The sequence below is a fragment of the Lathamus discolor genome, chromosome 1 (assembly GCF_037157495.1).
Source record: "Lathamus discolor isolate bLatDis1 chromosome 1, bLatDis1.hap1, whole genome shotgun sequence".
NCBI classification, from domain to species: Eukaryota; Metazoa; Chordata; class Aves; order Psittaciformes; family Psittacidae; genus Lathamus; species Lathamus discolor.
The window spans coordinates 147,255,268-147,271,086 of record NC_088884.1 but is presented as its reverse complement, the minus strand read 5'-3'; the positions used below and the strand labels follow the sequence as shown (position 1 = coordinate 147,271,086).

The following is a 15,819-nucleotide window of genomic DNA, read 5'->3' as shown; positions in this document are numbered from 1 at the left end:
TATACCAAATCAGGCACTAGCTGCCTATGGAGGGGTACCACCATAACATGCCCATTGCAAGAGGCAAGAGGGAGAAACTCTGAAGGTTTGTCTCGTTCTTTGTCAGTCTACTGAACCTGCTCATGCAGCTAACAGCCCATTGCCACCTGACTTACAGATAACAAAGAGGGTTTGGAGTTATAATTTATTGGTGGACTTGTCTGTGATGAGTTCTGACAGCTCCTTCCTCAAACAGAAGGAGCATGATATTAATTTGCTTGGAGAATAGTTTAATCATTATCCTAGATGTGTAATAATGATAAAAACAACAAAATACTACAGCAGTGGAAAGATAAGTTGAATAAGTGATTCTGCAGAGCAGAGCTCCCATTGCCACAGAGGTTACCCACAATTCAGGCAGAGTCATTGGCCATAGGTTTTGTAGTAAGGTTATTGGGGCAAAATCAAGGACTTTAGGAAATATTTGCGTGTGGGCTGCAAATTCCTCTGAATCAGCTGCCTGCAATGTATAACACATGAAAGGATTTTACACTGCAGTATAGAAAAATGTGCACCCTGCAATATAGCCTTCGGAGCCATCTTCTGGGGAAAAAAAAGGTTTGCCAACGTGGTAAATCATATTTTATAAAAAAGCAGAAAGCAGCAGCAAGCAAATAAACCTGTGATGGCTTCTTAGCAAAAATCAAAACGCAAGAATGTGAGATGGGATTTTACAGTGTGCATTTTGAGTCAGAAGCAAAGAGCTCTGTGATCTCTGTGAAAGTAATTTATTAGCTGCTAAATCACCTGGGATCTTCTGAAAATATCCATAGGAAATTTTACATTCTTTAATTAACTACCAGGGGATATTTGAAAGAGGGTGAAGCTGATACATTTTATACACCCACCCACAGACATGCTTGTGCACACGCAACCCCTGTTTTGATTTGCAGCAAATACTAAGAAATTAGCAAAAAATCTAGAATGAGTAGAATTATCCTGAGAATTTGGGTTCAGTTCTGACATTAACAAGCACAGGCTTTTGTTGGACCAGACCCAAATCTCTGTTCTTTGTTCTTGTCGTAAATAAAGCTTCAGTTTGGCAAACAACAGAACCAGCAAACATTGCCTTGATATAGGTGGCTGGTTAATGTTTCACTCTTAGCTCTGTTTCCTTACTTATTTTCTATCTTGATTTTCAGTGGCTTTTAAGCAGAGCTACTACCATCACCACTACCATCATCACATGTATAACAGTGTCACAATTCACCTAATGGGTATGGTGAACATAAACGTAACTTTTGCATTCATGAGCTGATGCTGCAAAATTGGTGTTTGGTATTATTCACTCAGCGAATACTCAAAACCACCTGATTTCCTGCATTAGGCAACATACTGTTGATTGATAACACATTTCTTGTATCTTAATAGTGAAAGTTTACGTGGTAAAAATTGCAGTGATTGTCTGACTGCAGATGTTAAGAGATGCCATTTAACTAATACCTTCATCAACAACTAACCCCATGAAAACTGGCAGGATGACTCAAGACATAGGAGATTACTAATCGGAATTCAAAATTGCCTCTTCTAGCTTATGTAAGATATATGCATGTAGGTTAAATTCCACTGATTTCCTTGTGTTTCTTGGTACCTTTATGACTGTTTCTCTGCCATTTTAGACAAAGAGTCTTCATGAATGCTACAGTTTTGTAAAAATGCCCATGAAGAATCCAGAAGACTCAATTTGTTACAGCATGGGTATTATGGCGAGGGTTTGGTTATTGTTGCATCCACATACTTCTGAGATTGAAAGGTGAATACTTAGGTACTGTACTCTTTCAGGAGTTCTGAGGTGCACTGAAATGAGCATATTCCTGTCCCTAGCTTTGAAATTATTTCAGAATCAGTAAGTGTCATTATGTTATAGTTAATAACAGAGAAGAATATCTTTCATCTCCAAAAGCAATTTACAGTTTATAATAAACTGGCACATAAACTCTTCAGAAGGATCGCTTTCTGCATTAACTTCTCCTGTGCCTTACAGATCTATTTAGCCATAAGAGTCAAAATGCTTTGCTGAGCTGACATTAGAGCCTGCTGTTCTTTGATTAAACTTCTCTCGTAAGAAAAAATGTTAGACTAACACCTTGGTTAATGATGCTATAGACCAAAAATATGTTATGCACACTGTGATTTTGAGTGAAAGCTCTGATTTTTATTACTATCTATCTGGTAATACAGATAGAGCCGATAGCAATAGAAGGACCAGAAAGCAATTATACAATTCTAAGGCACGATAGAAAAAATGAAAATAATAAAAAAGTCTTTATTTATAATGCAGTATTACCTACCGGTCTTCTGCATTTTCTGTTCCTTATCGCAGCAGCAGTGCGCTCTTTGTTTTCTCTGCTACCACTATAACTGAAGTAGGCTTTCATTTCTGGAGATGAATCTTGAGTGTGCTCTTATTTGGGGACTTTTTCCATTTTAATGTGACTGCAGGCAACTTTGAAAGTCTGCTCCCTATTGAAATCCATGGCAACGCTCTCTCCGTGACTGAAACTGTCTATTGTGACAAGCTTGCACTGCCTCTTCCCATCCTGCTATTGCTCACATTGTTACTTCAGATCATTTATTTATTATGTCCCTTCCGTATCTTTGTGATAGTTCCCCTTCCTTTATATTGCCCATTACCAGTGCACGGCCCTAGCAACGTTATATTTATAATTTCATCTTCACAATTTTTCTCCTCTATTCTTCTTTCTCAAATCTTCTTGGGATCTTTCAGGCCCTTGAAGTTATTTCTGCAGCCATAACCTCCCTGGAAGTGTGGGAGGATCGGGAGGCAGAAGCAGCACCTATTGGTACCTACCAGCCCTCAGAGTCCTGGTATAAATGGAAAAATCTTTTCTTTCACATTTTCTTCTTCCATTACTGTCCCCATTCTCATTTTGTCTGTCCTTTAATGTTCCTTGGCTTCCTCCTTGCTTTTGCACAAGCGAGGCACAGTTCAAGGGAATTTCTGTCTCCCCACTATCAAATAGATACAGTTGCAATGCTGCTGAAAAGTGTATACATCATTTAAGTTTGACCAAAGGAAACATCACAAAACTTGTCAAACTAAAAACATAAACTTTAATTTGTTCTTAAAGGGAATATTTGCATTATTAAATATATATATGTTTTAATAGCAAGCGTCCTTGAAACAAAGGCTGTACAACAAGAACTAAACATTTTCCCAGTACTCTTGGCTCAATTCTTTGCTCTTCAAAAGTGATGTATGTAGAGTACCAGCTCTCCTGACTTCATGTATTTTTAGTTGCCCTCCTAGGTCAGAGAACAGCTCTTGTCATTCAAAGCCCACAGAAATGTATGGGGAAAGGCAGAGCTGCTGGCTTCTTCCCCACGGGGCTGTAGGCAGTTCCCTTCCTTTGCACACAGCCACTGAAGCTTATCCTTCTGGATGAGAATAGGAGAGTTGGAACAGGTGGAGTACAGTACTCGGCATCTTATGCTCACGGTATAAAATAATGGAGCAACAATTCCTTATTGATACCAAATTTCCATGTTCTGTAAGTCATTTTACTGATAACCAACACACACTGTTTATTTTTTCCTTATGTTTATTGCCTACAGGTCAAATAATTTCAAATGAAGTCTGTGTCTAACTCTGCCGCAGGCTAAGAGCTGCCAAGTGCTGTGCTACGGCAACAGCTCTCCAAGGGACAGCTTCTCCAGAGTGAAAAACCCAGCTTGTTTCTCATAGCTGTGTACGTGAGGCCGAGGAGGGCAGTTGTGCAGGTCAGGCTTTGGAAAGCAGCATGTGTTTTCTTCCTGCTGATTTTCATGCAGTCCAGTACTCTGGGAGAGCAGTGACTTAACAGTTAGCAGGTAGCTCTGCTGGCCATGGCTGGACTTGATCACAGCTAGTGTGACAGCATCGACTCACTGAGATTCTGCATCCATGGAAATGAGGAGTCAGGGCCTCATCACCACAATGCACGAGGTACCAGCAGCTCACCTCCAACACCGGCCTGATAGCACCCCGGCTTCTGATTTGATAACATGCAATGGGAAAGGCAAGAGTAGTAAGAGGCATTCCCTATAGCTTTGTGGTTCTAGACAGGTGTTCTGTAATACACTGAAAACTCACCTTAATGTAAACTACACTCCAAGAGTAACTTAGATCTTTTCAGCAGACACAGATGGAAAAAACAACCAAAATCAACCTGATACCCTGAAGAAGTTTGTATGCGTCTTCTTTTCTGTTTTTCAATAGAGCTGTATTTAACAGCTGTGTTTAAGTTACACTGGCAGGTGGGCATAAATTTAAAATCTCTGTCTTGTGCCCTGAGAAAGAAAAGGGGTAGGCTTTTTATTTTCTTAAGTGCTCTTCTGTGCATTAGGAATGATGATTTAGCATTCTCTTGAGAAGACTGAGGTGATACTTGTCAAGCAGAAACCCTACGGAAATTAACAGGAATAATATAGCAGCTCACAGATACACCTTCAGGAAACCTTTTGCATTTCTGATCCAGACTAACAAGGATATCATGCTAGCGCAGAGCTCATCGTCTTTACATAGGTAAACAGTTCATGTCTCACGGAAGAAATCCTTTGGCCTTGCAGGGATTTATTGTCTGCCTTAATTTCAATAATGTTGAATAAAGCTTTAAAAAATGCTTCCCACTTAAAAAAAAAGACCCTGCAGCAGCAGGCAGTATTCCGGGGGGGGGGGGGGGGGGGGGTAAGGGTGTGCAGGGGACTTGGGGTGAGCTTTCTGGGGCTTTGCTTATTGCAGTGCATATCACTAAGGAAAAAAGTATTTTGGGAAACAAGATAATTAGATGGAACCCGTTAGGAGAGGAAAGATACTCACGCCATATGTGTTGGACAAGCTGAGCTACCAACTTGCTGAGTTAACAGCTGTTATCTGTTAACTTCAGCGGGGAGAAGGGTTGAAAAAACCCCATCAGGTGCCTGTTTAAGTTGAGTATAAGCTGTTTGACAGCAGGGAGGAAATAATTTTACCCCAGCCCTAGGACTGTGGTAATTACACTGTTCTACAACAAGATGTTCGGGGAACACAGATCACCCCTCCGACAGCTTTGGCCATTAATTGCCATGGTATTTCTAGCATGTAACCTCACTACAAGTTACTTTTTCCTGACACTCTTGGGTCTGCCTGCCTGTTTTCAGACAAAGGGTTCAAACATAGGCCAGTGGGTGCTGAATTAGCACCACCAGATCTCAGCAATTATCACCATGTATCTCCAGTATTATCACCATGTCTAGACACTGGGCAATCTAAGGGCACCTCAGAGGAAGAAGCAGCTTCATCTTTGCACTGTGAACACATTTTTACCTATTAAGCAGTATTTAAATTTTGCTCTTGTTGCTTTTGGGATCTGCATGAGGAACTTGTTTGCTTTCTCTGTCCAGGAAGGATTTTTGGTTTGCTAGCTTAGGTCTGGCTTGTATTTTTGGCGTTGTGTGGGGCTGGGGTCTTTTTGTTGTTGTTTTGTGTAGTTTTTTTTTTCTGGCAAGCACTGAACTAAAACTTCCCATCTCCTGTATCAGAAATACTGGACAGGATTAGGAAACTCTCCTCCCATTTCTCAAACTTCCCTCTATCACGAGTTTATCCAACAGTTCATTACAAAACTAATGATCAAATCTTAAGCTGTATTTCCTTCCTGTTCTTGCACCCAGGAGCACTAAATATAAGGTGGCCACAGGGAAGGGAAATCACACTGGTTGAGCTGATATGTTTAAAGAATGAAACTTGCCAGGTAGCTCACTTACATAGCAGGCAGACAAGGAAAAAATCTCAAAGTATGATACACTGTCAAAGAGATGGACACAACAGGGGTCACTTCATCATTGGCTGCTGAAGGTGACAGGAAAGCTACTGAGCCATGTATTGGACATAACAGCTGACACTATTTACTCCACCTGCAGTTATCACTGTGCAGCTGACTGTTTTAGATAGAAAGATGCATTTCTCTGAAGCTGGTAACATAAGGCTGTTCTAACTCTATTCCTGGCATTTTTAAAGCCAGTTTGCACTGTCCACATGGTTGAGAGAAAACTTCAGCCATGAGATACACACATGGCCTTACAGCACAGGGTAGGATAATGCCAGTCATTCCCAGGGATGTGCTGACAAACTGGTGATGGCTCCCACATCCTGATCCTCCTTCTGTTGAGGGTTACTGGCCAACTGTGTACATCACCCGAGCACAGTAGCATTCCAAAGCAACCCGCTGGGTTGTTCATCATCTACAGGTGGAAGGAATGAGGCACCAGTGATTGCACCCATTTCTGCTTATCAAATCTTTGGATTGTAATGGCCTGCAAAGAGGTATTTTTACATCTACAACTGTATTTCATAGAACATGGCCTTTCAACTATCCTTTCCCATTTGGCATCAAAGTCTTCTCCCCTGCAAACACTATCTGCCATGTAGTTATCATGCTATGATTATACTCAAGTACAGTTTTACAAGAAAATTTGTAATAGCAGTACAACTTCAGCCCACTAGAGTTGAAGATTAAACTGTGGTCTGACCTGGTTAAGTGTTCTGTGTCAACACAGTCGACAAGTTCTCGTATTACAGCTCCTATGAGAGCCTGTGGAAGTTGCATGTCTAGCACCTTTAGATAAGCCTGTCAATGATTAGATGCACACTACATCTGAGGATTTATTACAAGTACCTTCCTCAGCAGTTCTGGATGTTACCAGGGATGCCTCCTCCCCCTAGGAGGAAACCCATCCTTCCTACCAGTTCCCATTTCGCTAGTTGCATCCATCATCAGCTAACAGAAGAAATCATGACTCAGCCTACTGCAGTGTTCTGCTGCTCAGATTTGGACTCTGTCTGAGACGACTTATGTACTCACCATGATTTAAAGGGATATTGCTGCAAACAATTCAGGAAGCTGCTCTACAGCTTAATGATGTAGAACGGTGTTGGAGGCTGCAGCCAACAATCTAACATTGTATTAACTCATAACAGGTAAGTGATTAGGAAAAAGGGTGCAAGAAGAACATTTCATCTTGGTGCACCTGTCCCTGGTGGGGGTTTGGGGCAAACCATTCCATGACTATGTTGGGAGAAAAAGAGAAATCATAGCAAAGAGAACTTTGGGTGGATGAAGTGAAAACATCAGGTATGTTTTATATGAAACAATCATCATATCAAGAATTACAGCAACTCCTCACAGCAGGCCCTTTAGGCTTTGCGAGGGGGCTGAACTCCTCCTCCAAGTGAAAACTTACATTTACACTTGATTTTTTCTTTTGTATAAATGTTTCTGTCTACTGTATCTTTACTCATTTAATGAAAAGTATGTTCTCCAAAGCAACTCTAGCCACTTAAGAAATTAATCTTTTATGTTATTCTAACATTTAGCATTCTCTTTCATTCATGCAAGTTAATTATTGGATTTGAGGCTTTTCAGAGATGTCCCCTTGGAAGAGATGCATCGAACTTCGACTAGTCTGCACTTACGCATCAAGCATGAGATTTCAAGAATCTTTATCTAATGGAAACTAAAATTAAGTCTTGCCTCATCTACTTCACTGCAGAGCTTGAAGAATGTAGGATTTATAAGCACTATCATACTGAGTAGATGCCAACTTCAGAGAAAATACTACATTCAGCTAAGTGCTTCATTTGTATACTCAAATCGTGTATTTCGGGATTTCATTTTGATCAAGTGCTTCCATTCTCATTTCAGATCGCTGCAGCAACTGAAGGTCGGTTGGGTTTCTAAATGAAAGTCACATTAGACATGCACTCAACGGGCTGTAAAGCTTGCTTAAGGAAGTTGGCATGTTCCATCTCTGCACTGATCTTATAGCTACTGTCTTTTGACTTTGCAGAGCCATCCCCCACCTGACTCAAGGTTTGTAATATGTTGGAGAGCCACGGCTGGAGTCAGCAGAAGAGCCCAGTCAGCAGCACTAGTTCTGCAAGGGCCTTAAGAAACAGCCAGGCTGGTGAACAGCAGCATCCAGCTGCCTTCCTCACCTCTACTTGAGCATGCTTCAGATGTTTCCTTTTCAGATGTGAGGTGGTGTCGGTGGACTAGTATTACAGAGATGAAAGTCTGCCATACAGTCTTGTCAACCTAAAAGTTTCCAAAGATTGTCTATTGTATACAAAACTAATTTTACATCTAACATCTAGATATCACTATTTCATTTCCTCCTCCATCTCCCCAAGTGTCCATACTCAACCAATCGTGGAAATGGTGGAGGTATAAACCTAGTTTAAACTAAAACAAAAATCATTTCTACAATGCAAAAAAGTTAGGCATTGAATGCAGGGATTAAAAATTCACAGGGTGTTTGTTTAAATTAGAAACTTTCTTCATGCTTTGTGTATTAACTTTGAACTGTAAGGACAACAGTATTTCTCACAGATGTCTATGCTATTAATTCCTATCAGATACAGAAACTGACATGACACCACCCCCCCCAAAAAAAAAGCAGCCAAAACACACTGAAAAAACTCCAATCCTTCAGTTCACTCAGGGATGTGAAAAAGCACCAATACAATACATAAGACAAACAGCTTTGGCAAGCAGGACAGTATGAACTGGTCAAAATAGAGTAAAGTAAAAAATTTAAAACATAAATTTAAAAGTTAGCATTTTAGATATTCTGGTAACACCTTACCTATGAGCAAATAGTAATATAGAGAGCTCTTCATTCAGTAAAACCAAAACATTTGCACCTTCATGTCTTAATTGTATGTTCAAGCAATGATGTTTCATGTGTGAATTTTGTATTCAGATGCTCATCAAAAGCAGGAAAACTTACCTTTTTGGTTAGAAAAGACACTTTCTTCAAAGATGCCTAATCCAAAAGCGACTTGTATTTCATACACGTTTTTTAATGCATTACCAGAGATTGCAGCACTTTGACATTATGCCTTCCTGCACCTATCCAAACAGTAGCTGTAAGGTCAATTACAAGCTAAAAGTAACCTCTCTTGAAGCAGTAAAATAGAATCAAAACTGCGTCATCCACTTGTGAGAATGTTGCTTGAGGAATTTTTAAATGGTAATTACTCACAAGAAGCAGAAATAGAACCCAATTCCTAACACTGTACTACTGGAGAGGTTTGTACAATGCATCCAAGATTAGTTCAGACCATCAACCTGATCAGTAGAGGGTGCAGTGAGCCTGGCAAGCAATAACTAAACATACCTGTGTCCTCACATTATAAATTATTTAACACATCATTTCAGTACTGAGAATTAGCCCTGTATCTGTAGTCGAACAGATACACTTAACTAAAATATCCAACAGTGACAAGTCTAAAAGAAGTAACCAGGAAGCCACGTACATACAATCCAACTCCACTTGTTGTTTAAAAGTTATCAGTATTAGATTATACAGAAATATGTTTTGCTATTTAATACATATGGTTTTATCAAGACAAGAATCAGTACCAGAAACAGACAATGTATTTCCCTGCAACTGCTACCTCAAATTTGTCACTGCAGCAGGATGACACAAAATACTATCTTGCTTACATTAAGGTGTCAACAAGTATAAAAAAACTATACTTGTAATTTAAAAAATAATTCTGTAATATTTCATTTTACATGAAAATTTTTGACCTTGACACTCATTTTTGTAATTATACTACTATTATAAATTTGTGTTTAAACTACAACTTTAATTTTCAAGATTCACGATGATAATTTAAACATTACATGTTTTAGCTATTCCTAACTGCTGGGATTCACATGCTTTTAAAAACTGCTAACCTTATTAACATAGCTCTGCTACTGGAACTGTTTTGACACAGATGCTGTATAGCATGGGAGAAGATTATTCTGCAAGTTGTCACATACAGGTGAGTAAAAGTGAACTTGCAACTCAAAACACTCCACAAGAGTCAGCTTGTACAGAGACACCGAACCTCAAGCCCCTGATTTTGCACACTGATCCTACTCCTAACAGATTAAACTCATTACCACCTACCAAAACACCTTGCGCTATCATTCTTCCCCACCATTACAACTGAGTTTTTACTGGTCCTTACTGATGACCTTTGCAAATTAGCACCTATTGTCTGTGAACATCCATAATCTTCTCAATTATGAATTAAAACAAATTAACAAAAACATCCCAGGCAGATCACTTATGAGGGCAAAATTCCAAAACCATTACCAAGTAAACTGAAACTCTGTACACATGCCTTAAAATGAGCTGCAGCCATCTGAAAATATAAGTAACTTATGAAACAAGTAGCAAACAATTATTTTGGCATTAACAAATTACTTGTATATTAAAAATATCTTTAAAACATTGCTTCATTTTCAAACAAATTCTAGGCCTTATGCAAGTAACTGAGCTATTTCCATCGCCTATTTCAGTCGCCAAGTATTGTCTTTAGTAACTAAAATTCCTAAGTTTCAAACACTGAAGTAATAAGATCAAGATGATGCTTCAGTGCAATAATCCTCAAAAACCCAATAAATAAGTGAAACACTGGGCTGCTGGGGAAAATACTATTTATTATACATTTAAATACAAATTTGAAATGTATTGTGGACACATCTGCAGGGTTACAGGTAAAAAATTAAAATGTACAAAGTTGTTGTGTTCTGCATCCCTCAAGACTGATGCTTCCAAAAAAATGTCACAAAATATCAAGAGTTCATCTGTGTAAAAACAGCAAAGATAATAGAGCATACAATCTCTTGCTCAGCAGATTATCTTTGTTCCCTCCCTGCATAAAGTACCGACAGTTTGTAAACAGTCTTCAAAAGTGTTAATAGCTTTAAGGAATGTGTAATCACAGTTCGTATGGATTCATCCCTCAATGAATTATGCCGCTACACAGTAGTTTCATGTTTCCATAACCCAGTTCTAATATTCCCAGTACCATCTGCAGTAAGCAAGGGTCCATCCTGTCCACTGCTTTTAAGTGGTCCATTCTGAATGGCTAAATTTAAGCCGTAAGATTTTTGTTGGTTTTCAAGTTCAACCGCTATGGGTTTCCTTAGAATATCTTTTTTGTTGTTGGTAGCTATTGCTTTTTCAGTGTTTCTGCTACTTTTTGGAAGCGTACTGCAAGCATCACTGCTGTCTTGTTGGGACTGGTTATACTGACGTTCTCTATATGCCAAGTAGGCTCTTCGGCTCCTTGAATGCCCTTCAATGTTGCTTTGACGACTTTTAGGTAAGCCATTTTGCACACTTCCTTCCACACTTGTGGGAACATCATACGCGTATTCCCTCAACACGGCAAGCCTGCTAGCACGATGCCCCTTGCTTCTGTTCTTATGGTGCCGACTTTGGTGCCCGTTTGTCCGGAACTGTACCTCTAAGGGAGCTACATGCATTTTGATATCATTATCCACTGAATGTTCAGTGAGGCTGTTATCAAGCTGAGGACCTGTGTTCAACGGCAGGGAAGTAGGGTGGCACTGAGCTGCTGCAGCTTGCAAGTTAGTTAGTTTACAACCTTGAGAAGAATTTTTTAGGCTTGATGCACTTTTATTTGTGCATGAAGATTCTGCACTACTGTTAGTGCACTTAGGGGCTTCTCCATTGGTTCCACTGGAACTGGATGGCTGCACATTTACTTGCACTGAATATGTACTTCTTCCAGGGCAGCAAGTTGTTATCCAAGCATGCCTGACATCTTCCCTGTTAATGCAATGGTGCACCATAAGGAAGGCACTGAAGCTTAAGCACGTTGCCCCAAAAAAACAGCTGAAGACCAGGTCCATGGGATAGTACAGGGAAACTGACATAGCTCCGAAGATCCACAGAGCAACATATAAAAGCAAAGTAAGGCCTACTCCCAGCAACTGTGACTGAAAACTGTGCTCGTTCTCCAAAGCGGATGTGGAAACTAGTGACACGGACAGTGAATCTTGATGAGCCAGTTCTCCGTGTTCATTGGTGGCCAGACGCTGCTGCTCCTCAGCAGGTTCCTTAAGTTCGTATTTACGTTCAGGGTGACGTTTTAGTTGTATGAATATGCTCAGAAAATACATACAGTTTATGAAAATTATAAAGCTAGCTGGTCCATAAAATGCTCCTAAGCTAGGCTCCCACGTCATCCAGCAACTGGAAAAGAAACAAACCGAAGAATCAAAATTAACATCTTATCACAAGTCACTTATGCTTTATCGGTTCATAATGGTACTTTGAAATGGTCTTGGCTATGTTACATTTTCTAGAAGAATCGGGATTAATGGTAACAAGTACTAAGAAAAGCAAACCCATGAAATCTTATGACAGAGCTCCTAGCTATACGATACTTACTAAGGAGCATTAGGTCTGCTGCCATAATTTCGGATGTTTGCTGCTGCTGTTATTCCACAGACTATGATAGGGATCCCTCCACCAATAAGGTAGAACCTAAAAAGTAAAAGTCAGTATATTAGCGGCTGCTTAATGGCAATGGAATTTATTCAGCATGAAGAAAATTAGAATTTTCCAGGATTCTGAAACTCATCAAGTTCTTTGAGAAAATAAACAGGTTTGGGCTTCGGCAATATGACTTTTCTCCTAAGACTTCCTCACTGCAATTCTTTCCTCCTCCTCACTACAATTCTTTCCTCCCTGGTAAACCACCTCTCTCTCACCTCCCTCACTGGCACTAAACAGAGGTATGTACAGTTAGAAGGAAGAAACAAAAGTTGGCAGTCAGAAGCTGTAAACTGCTGGAAGAAAATATGGAAACTTAGAAGGAAAATAGCAATCTCTTGTTCCAGAGATAACTTGCCCATATTATGGACACTATGTTCAGAAGATCAGCTGCAAGAAGTCTTGTACCTTGAGTTTTCTGGGGGTGGAGGTGTTGGTGGTCATCTTATTTATTTGGTTTTAATAGACCCTGCAATCTCAAAGCATATACCTCCTGCTTTCCTGTGGTGGTGTTAATGAACACTGCCTTCACAAGCAAGAGGGCATTTGTTATTGGAATATCTTACTTTTCATTCCAATTTCTATGAATTCACATTGAATTCATTAGTGGCAGATCAACAATTATTGATAATTGCTCCAATTAATGGCACTCTGTCCTGGATCTTATGCTAATCCAGCCCAAATTCAGATCAGAACATGCAGTAAAACCTACTACTGTGACATACAGATTCATAGTTTAGTTTATCGTCAGGAGACACCTACTCCTATGATCCTGGACCTTTCCACTGTGTTCCAGATTATTCACCAGGAGCTACCACTGTCCCCCTTGAGACACAAAACAACAGTCACGTAAATCCTTTTTCTTAGAAGTCTAGGTACACTAAATGTATTACTCAGTTGCTGAATCCTACCAAGATCAAAGATTGTGATTGGTTTATTCCATATCCTGATGCAGCAATCAGGACCTGGCCAAGTGAAACAGATCTTTGTGGCAGATTTTACTCCTCCTTCACTAAAAATAACTAAATCATTGCCTCAATGACGCGCTGCTACTCAAACATGGACGGGTGTAGGTGGTCCTACACAAAGCAAGTTGTTACTGGTAGGAAAGTGAAGCAATATGGATTGCTTGCAGCTGTAATTCAGGTTGCTGTATTGAAGGAACATATTTACAACTGGTCTTGGACCAAACCAAGACACCAAATACCAACACCAAAAAAAAACCCCAAAACAAACCAAAGAGAAAAAACAAAACCTGTGCAATTGTGTGTTGTTGAGTTTAAGTCTTCAGAAATTCCTAAGAGTCCAAATTACAACCCAAAATTATTAAGCAACAAGGAGTTCTATGAACAGAATAGCAACCAAAAAACATACAGAAGACATGCTGCAAGGCCAGACTGGATGGGGCTTTGAGCAAACCTGGTCTAGTGGAAGGTGTCCCTGCCCATGGCAAGGGGTTGGAACTAGATGATGTTTAAGGTCCTTTCCAACCCAAACTACTCTGTGATTCTATGATCCTATGCTAAAGGATATACAGTAATACTATGACTTGGAGGTAGAATGCTGTGTGATATAAAACTTTTCTTTAAATTAGATCAAAAAGAGAAAAACAAATCCAATTATATGGGTATACAAGAGGTGTTATGCTGGTAACAAACCATTAAATAGCAAAACGTATTCCTAAGTAGAACATTCACCCAGTACTTTTATTATAGTAATACAAATATTTATATTGTTATTTTATTTTATGCTTTACATGAAGTACCCCATTAAGATCTTCAGTAAGATAATTTACAAAGCAGTTCTTTTACGTAAAAGAAAAATTGACACCGTTTCCTTCTGTCCTGTTTGGGGTGATGGAACAACTTATTCTTGACTCCATCACTAGGCATATCAAGGATGAGGGGGTCATTAAGAACAGCCAACATGGTTTTATGAGGGGGAAGTCATGTATGACCAACCTTATAGCCTTCTATGAGGAAGTGAGTAGGTGGAGGGATGATGGTAGAGCGGTAGATGTAGTTTTTCTTGATTTCAGTAAGGCATTTGATACTGTCTCCCACAGCATCCTCATAGATAAGCTGAGGAAGTGTGGGCTTAACGACCAAGTAGTGAGGTGGATCGAGAACTGGTTGAAAGGAAGAAGGCAGAGAGTTGTGGTCAATGGCGCAGAATCTAGCTGGAGGTCTGTGACTAGTGGAGTTCCTCAGGGGTCGGTGCTGGGACCGGTGCCGTTTAATATTTTCATCAATGACCTGGATGAGGGAACTGAGTGCACCCTCAGCAAGTTCGCTGATGACACAAAACTGGGAGGAGTGGCTGACACACCAGAGGACTGTGCTGCCATTCAGCGAGACCTGGACAGGCTGGAGAGTTGGGCGGGGAGAAACTTGATGAAATTTAACAAGGGCAAGTGTAGAGTCTTGCATCTGGGGAAGAACAACCCCATGTACCAGTACAGGTTGGGGGTTGACCTGCTGGAAAGTAGAAGGGGAAAGGGACCTGAGGGTCCTGGTGGATAGGAGGATGACCATGAGCCAGCAATGTGCTCTTGTGGCCAAGAAGGCAAATGGCATCTTAGGGTGCATTAGAAAGGGTGTGGTTAGTAGGTCAAGAGAGGTTCTCCTCCCCCTCTACTCAGCCTTGGTGAGGCCGCATCTGGAATATTGCGTCCAGTTCTGGGCCCCTCTGTTCAAGAAGGACAGGGAATTGCTTGAAGGAGTCCAGCGCAGAGCCACAAAGATGATTAAGGGAGTGGAACATCTCCCTTATGAGGAGAGGCTGAGGGAGCTGGGTCTCTTTAGCTTGGAGGAGACTGAGGGGTGACCTCATCAATGTTTACAAATATGTAAAGGGTAGGTGTCAGGATGATGGAGCTAGGCTTTTTTCAGTGATATCCAGTGATAGGACAAGGGGCAATGGGTGTAAACTGGAGCATAGGAAGTTCCACGTTAACATCAGGAAGAACTTCTTTACTGTAAGAGTGACAGAGCACTGGAACAGGTTGTCCAGGGGAGTTGTGGAGTCTCCTACACTGGAGATATTCAAGGCCCGCCTGGACAAGTTCCTGTGTGATGTACTGTAGGTTACCCTGCTCTTGCAGGGGGGTTGGACTAGGTGATCTTTTGAGGTCCCTTCCAACCCTTGGGATTCTGTGATTCTGTGTGCACTGAACAAATGCCATTTCTGCATGACAAACTCCATTTACTTCTTGTGATTGGCATCTGAGGACCTCAGGTTATTTTTACACTCTCTTGCCTGGCATGGCAAGGCAAAATATTTAGTTGGCATAGATTTTTCCCAGTTAAGAAATTCCAACTGGTGCCAGCTGTTGCACTATCTTCTCCACTTGGCTACACTGAGCCACAGCAACTCCCCTTTAATGTCTATAGCAGCTTTCTGAAGAAAACCAGACCTATTTCAAAGTCTTCCTCC

General features: G+C 40.5%; 1 protein-coding gene across 1 annotated transcript in view; it reads right to left on the bottom strand.

Annotated features, from left to right (window-relative positions):
• Window positions 1-10,497: 10,497 nt before the first annotated feature.
• Window positions 10,498-15,819, bottom strand: part of ADGRA3 (adhesion G protein-coupled receptor A3) — a 57,128-nt gene continuing 51,806 nt past the window's right edge. The window contains exons 18-19 of the mRNA XM_065699742.1: window positions 12,280-12,375; window positions 10,498-12,081 (exon numbers count right to left, since the gene is read on the bottom strand). Of these exons, the coding sequence (XP_065555814.1) occupies window positions 10,839-12,081; window positions 12,280-12,375 (1,339 nt within the window). The 3' untranslated portion in view covers window positions 10,498-10,838. The remainder of the gene's footprint in view (window positions 12,082-12,279; window positions 12,376-15,819) is intronic.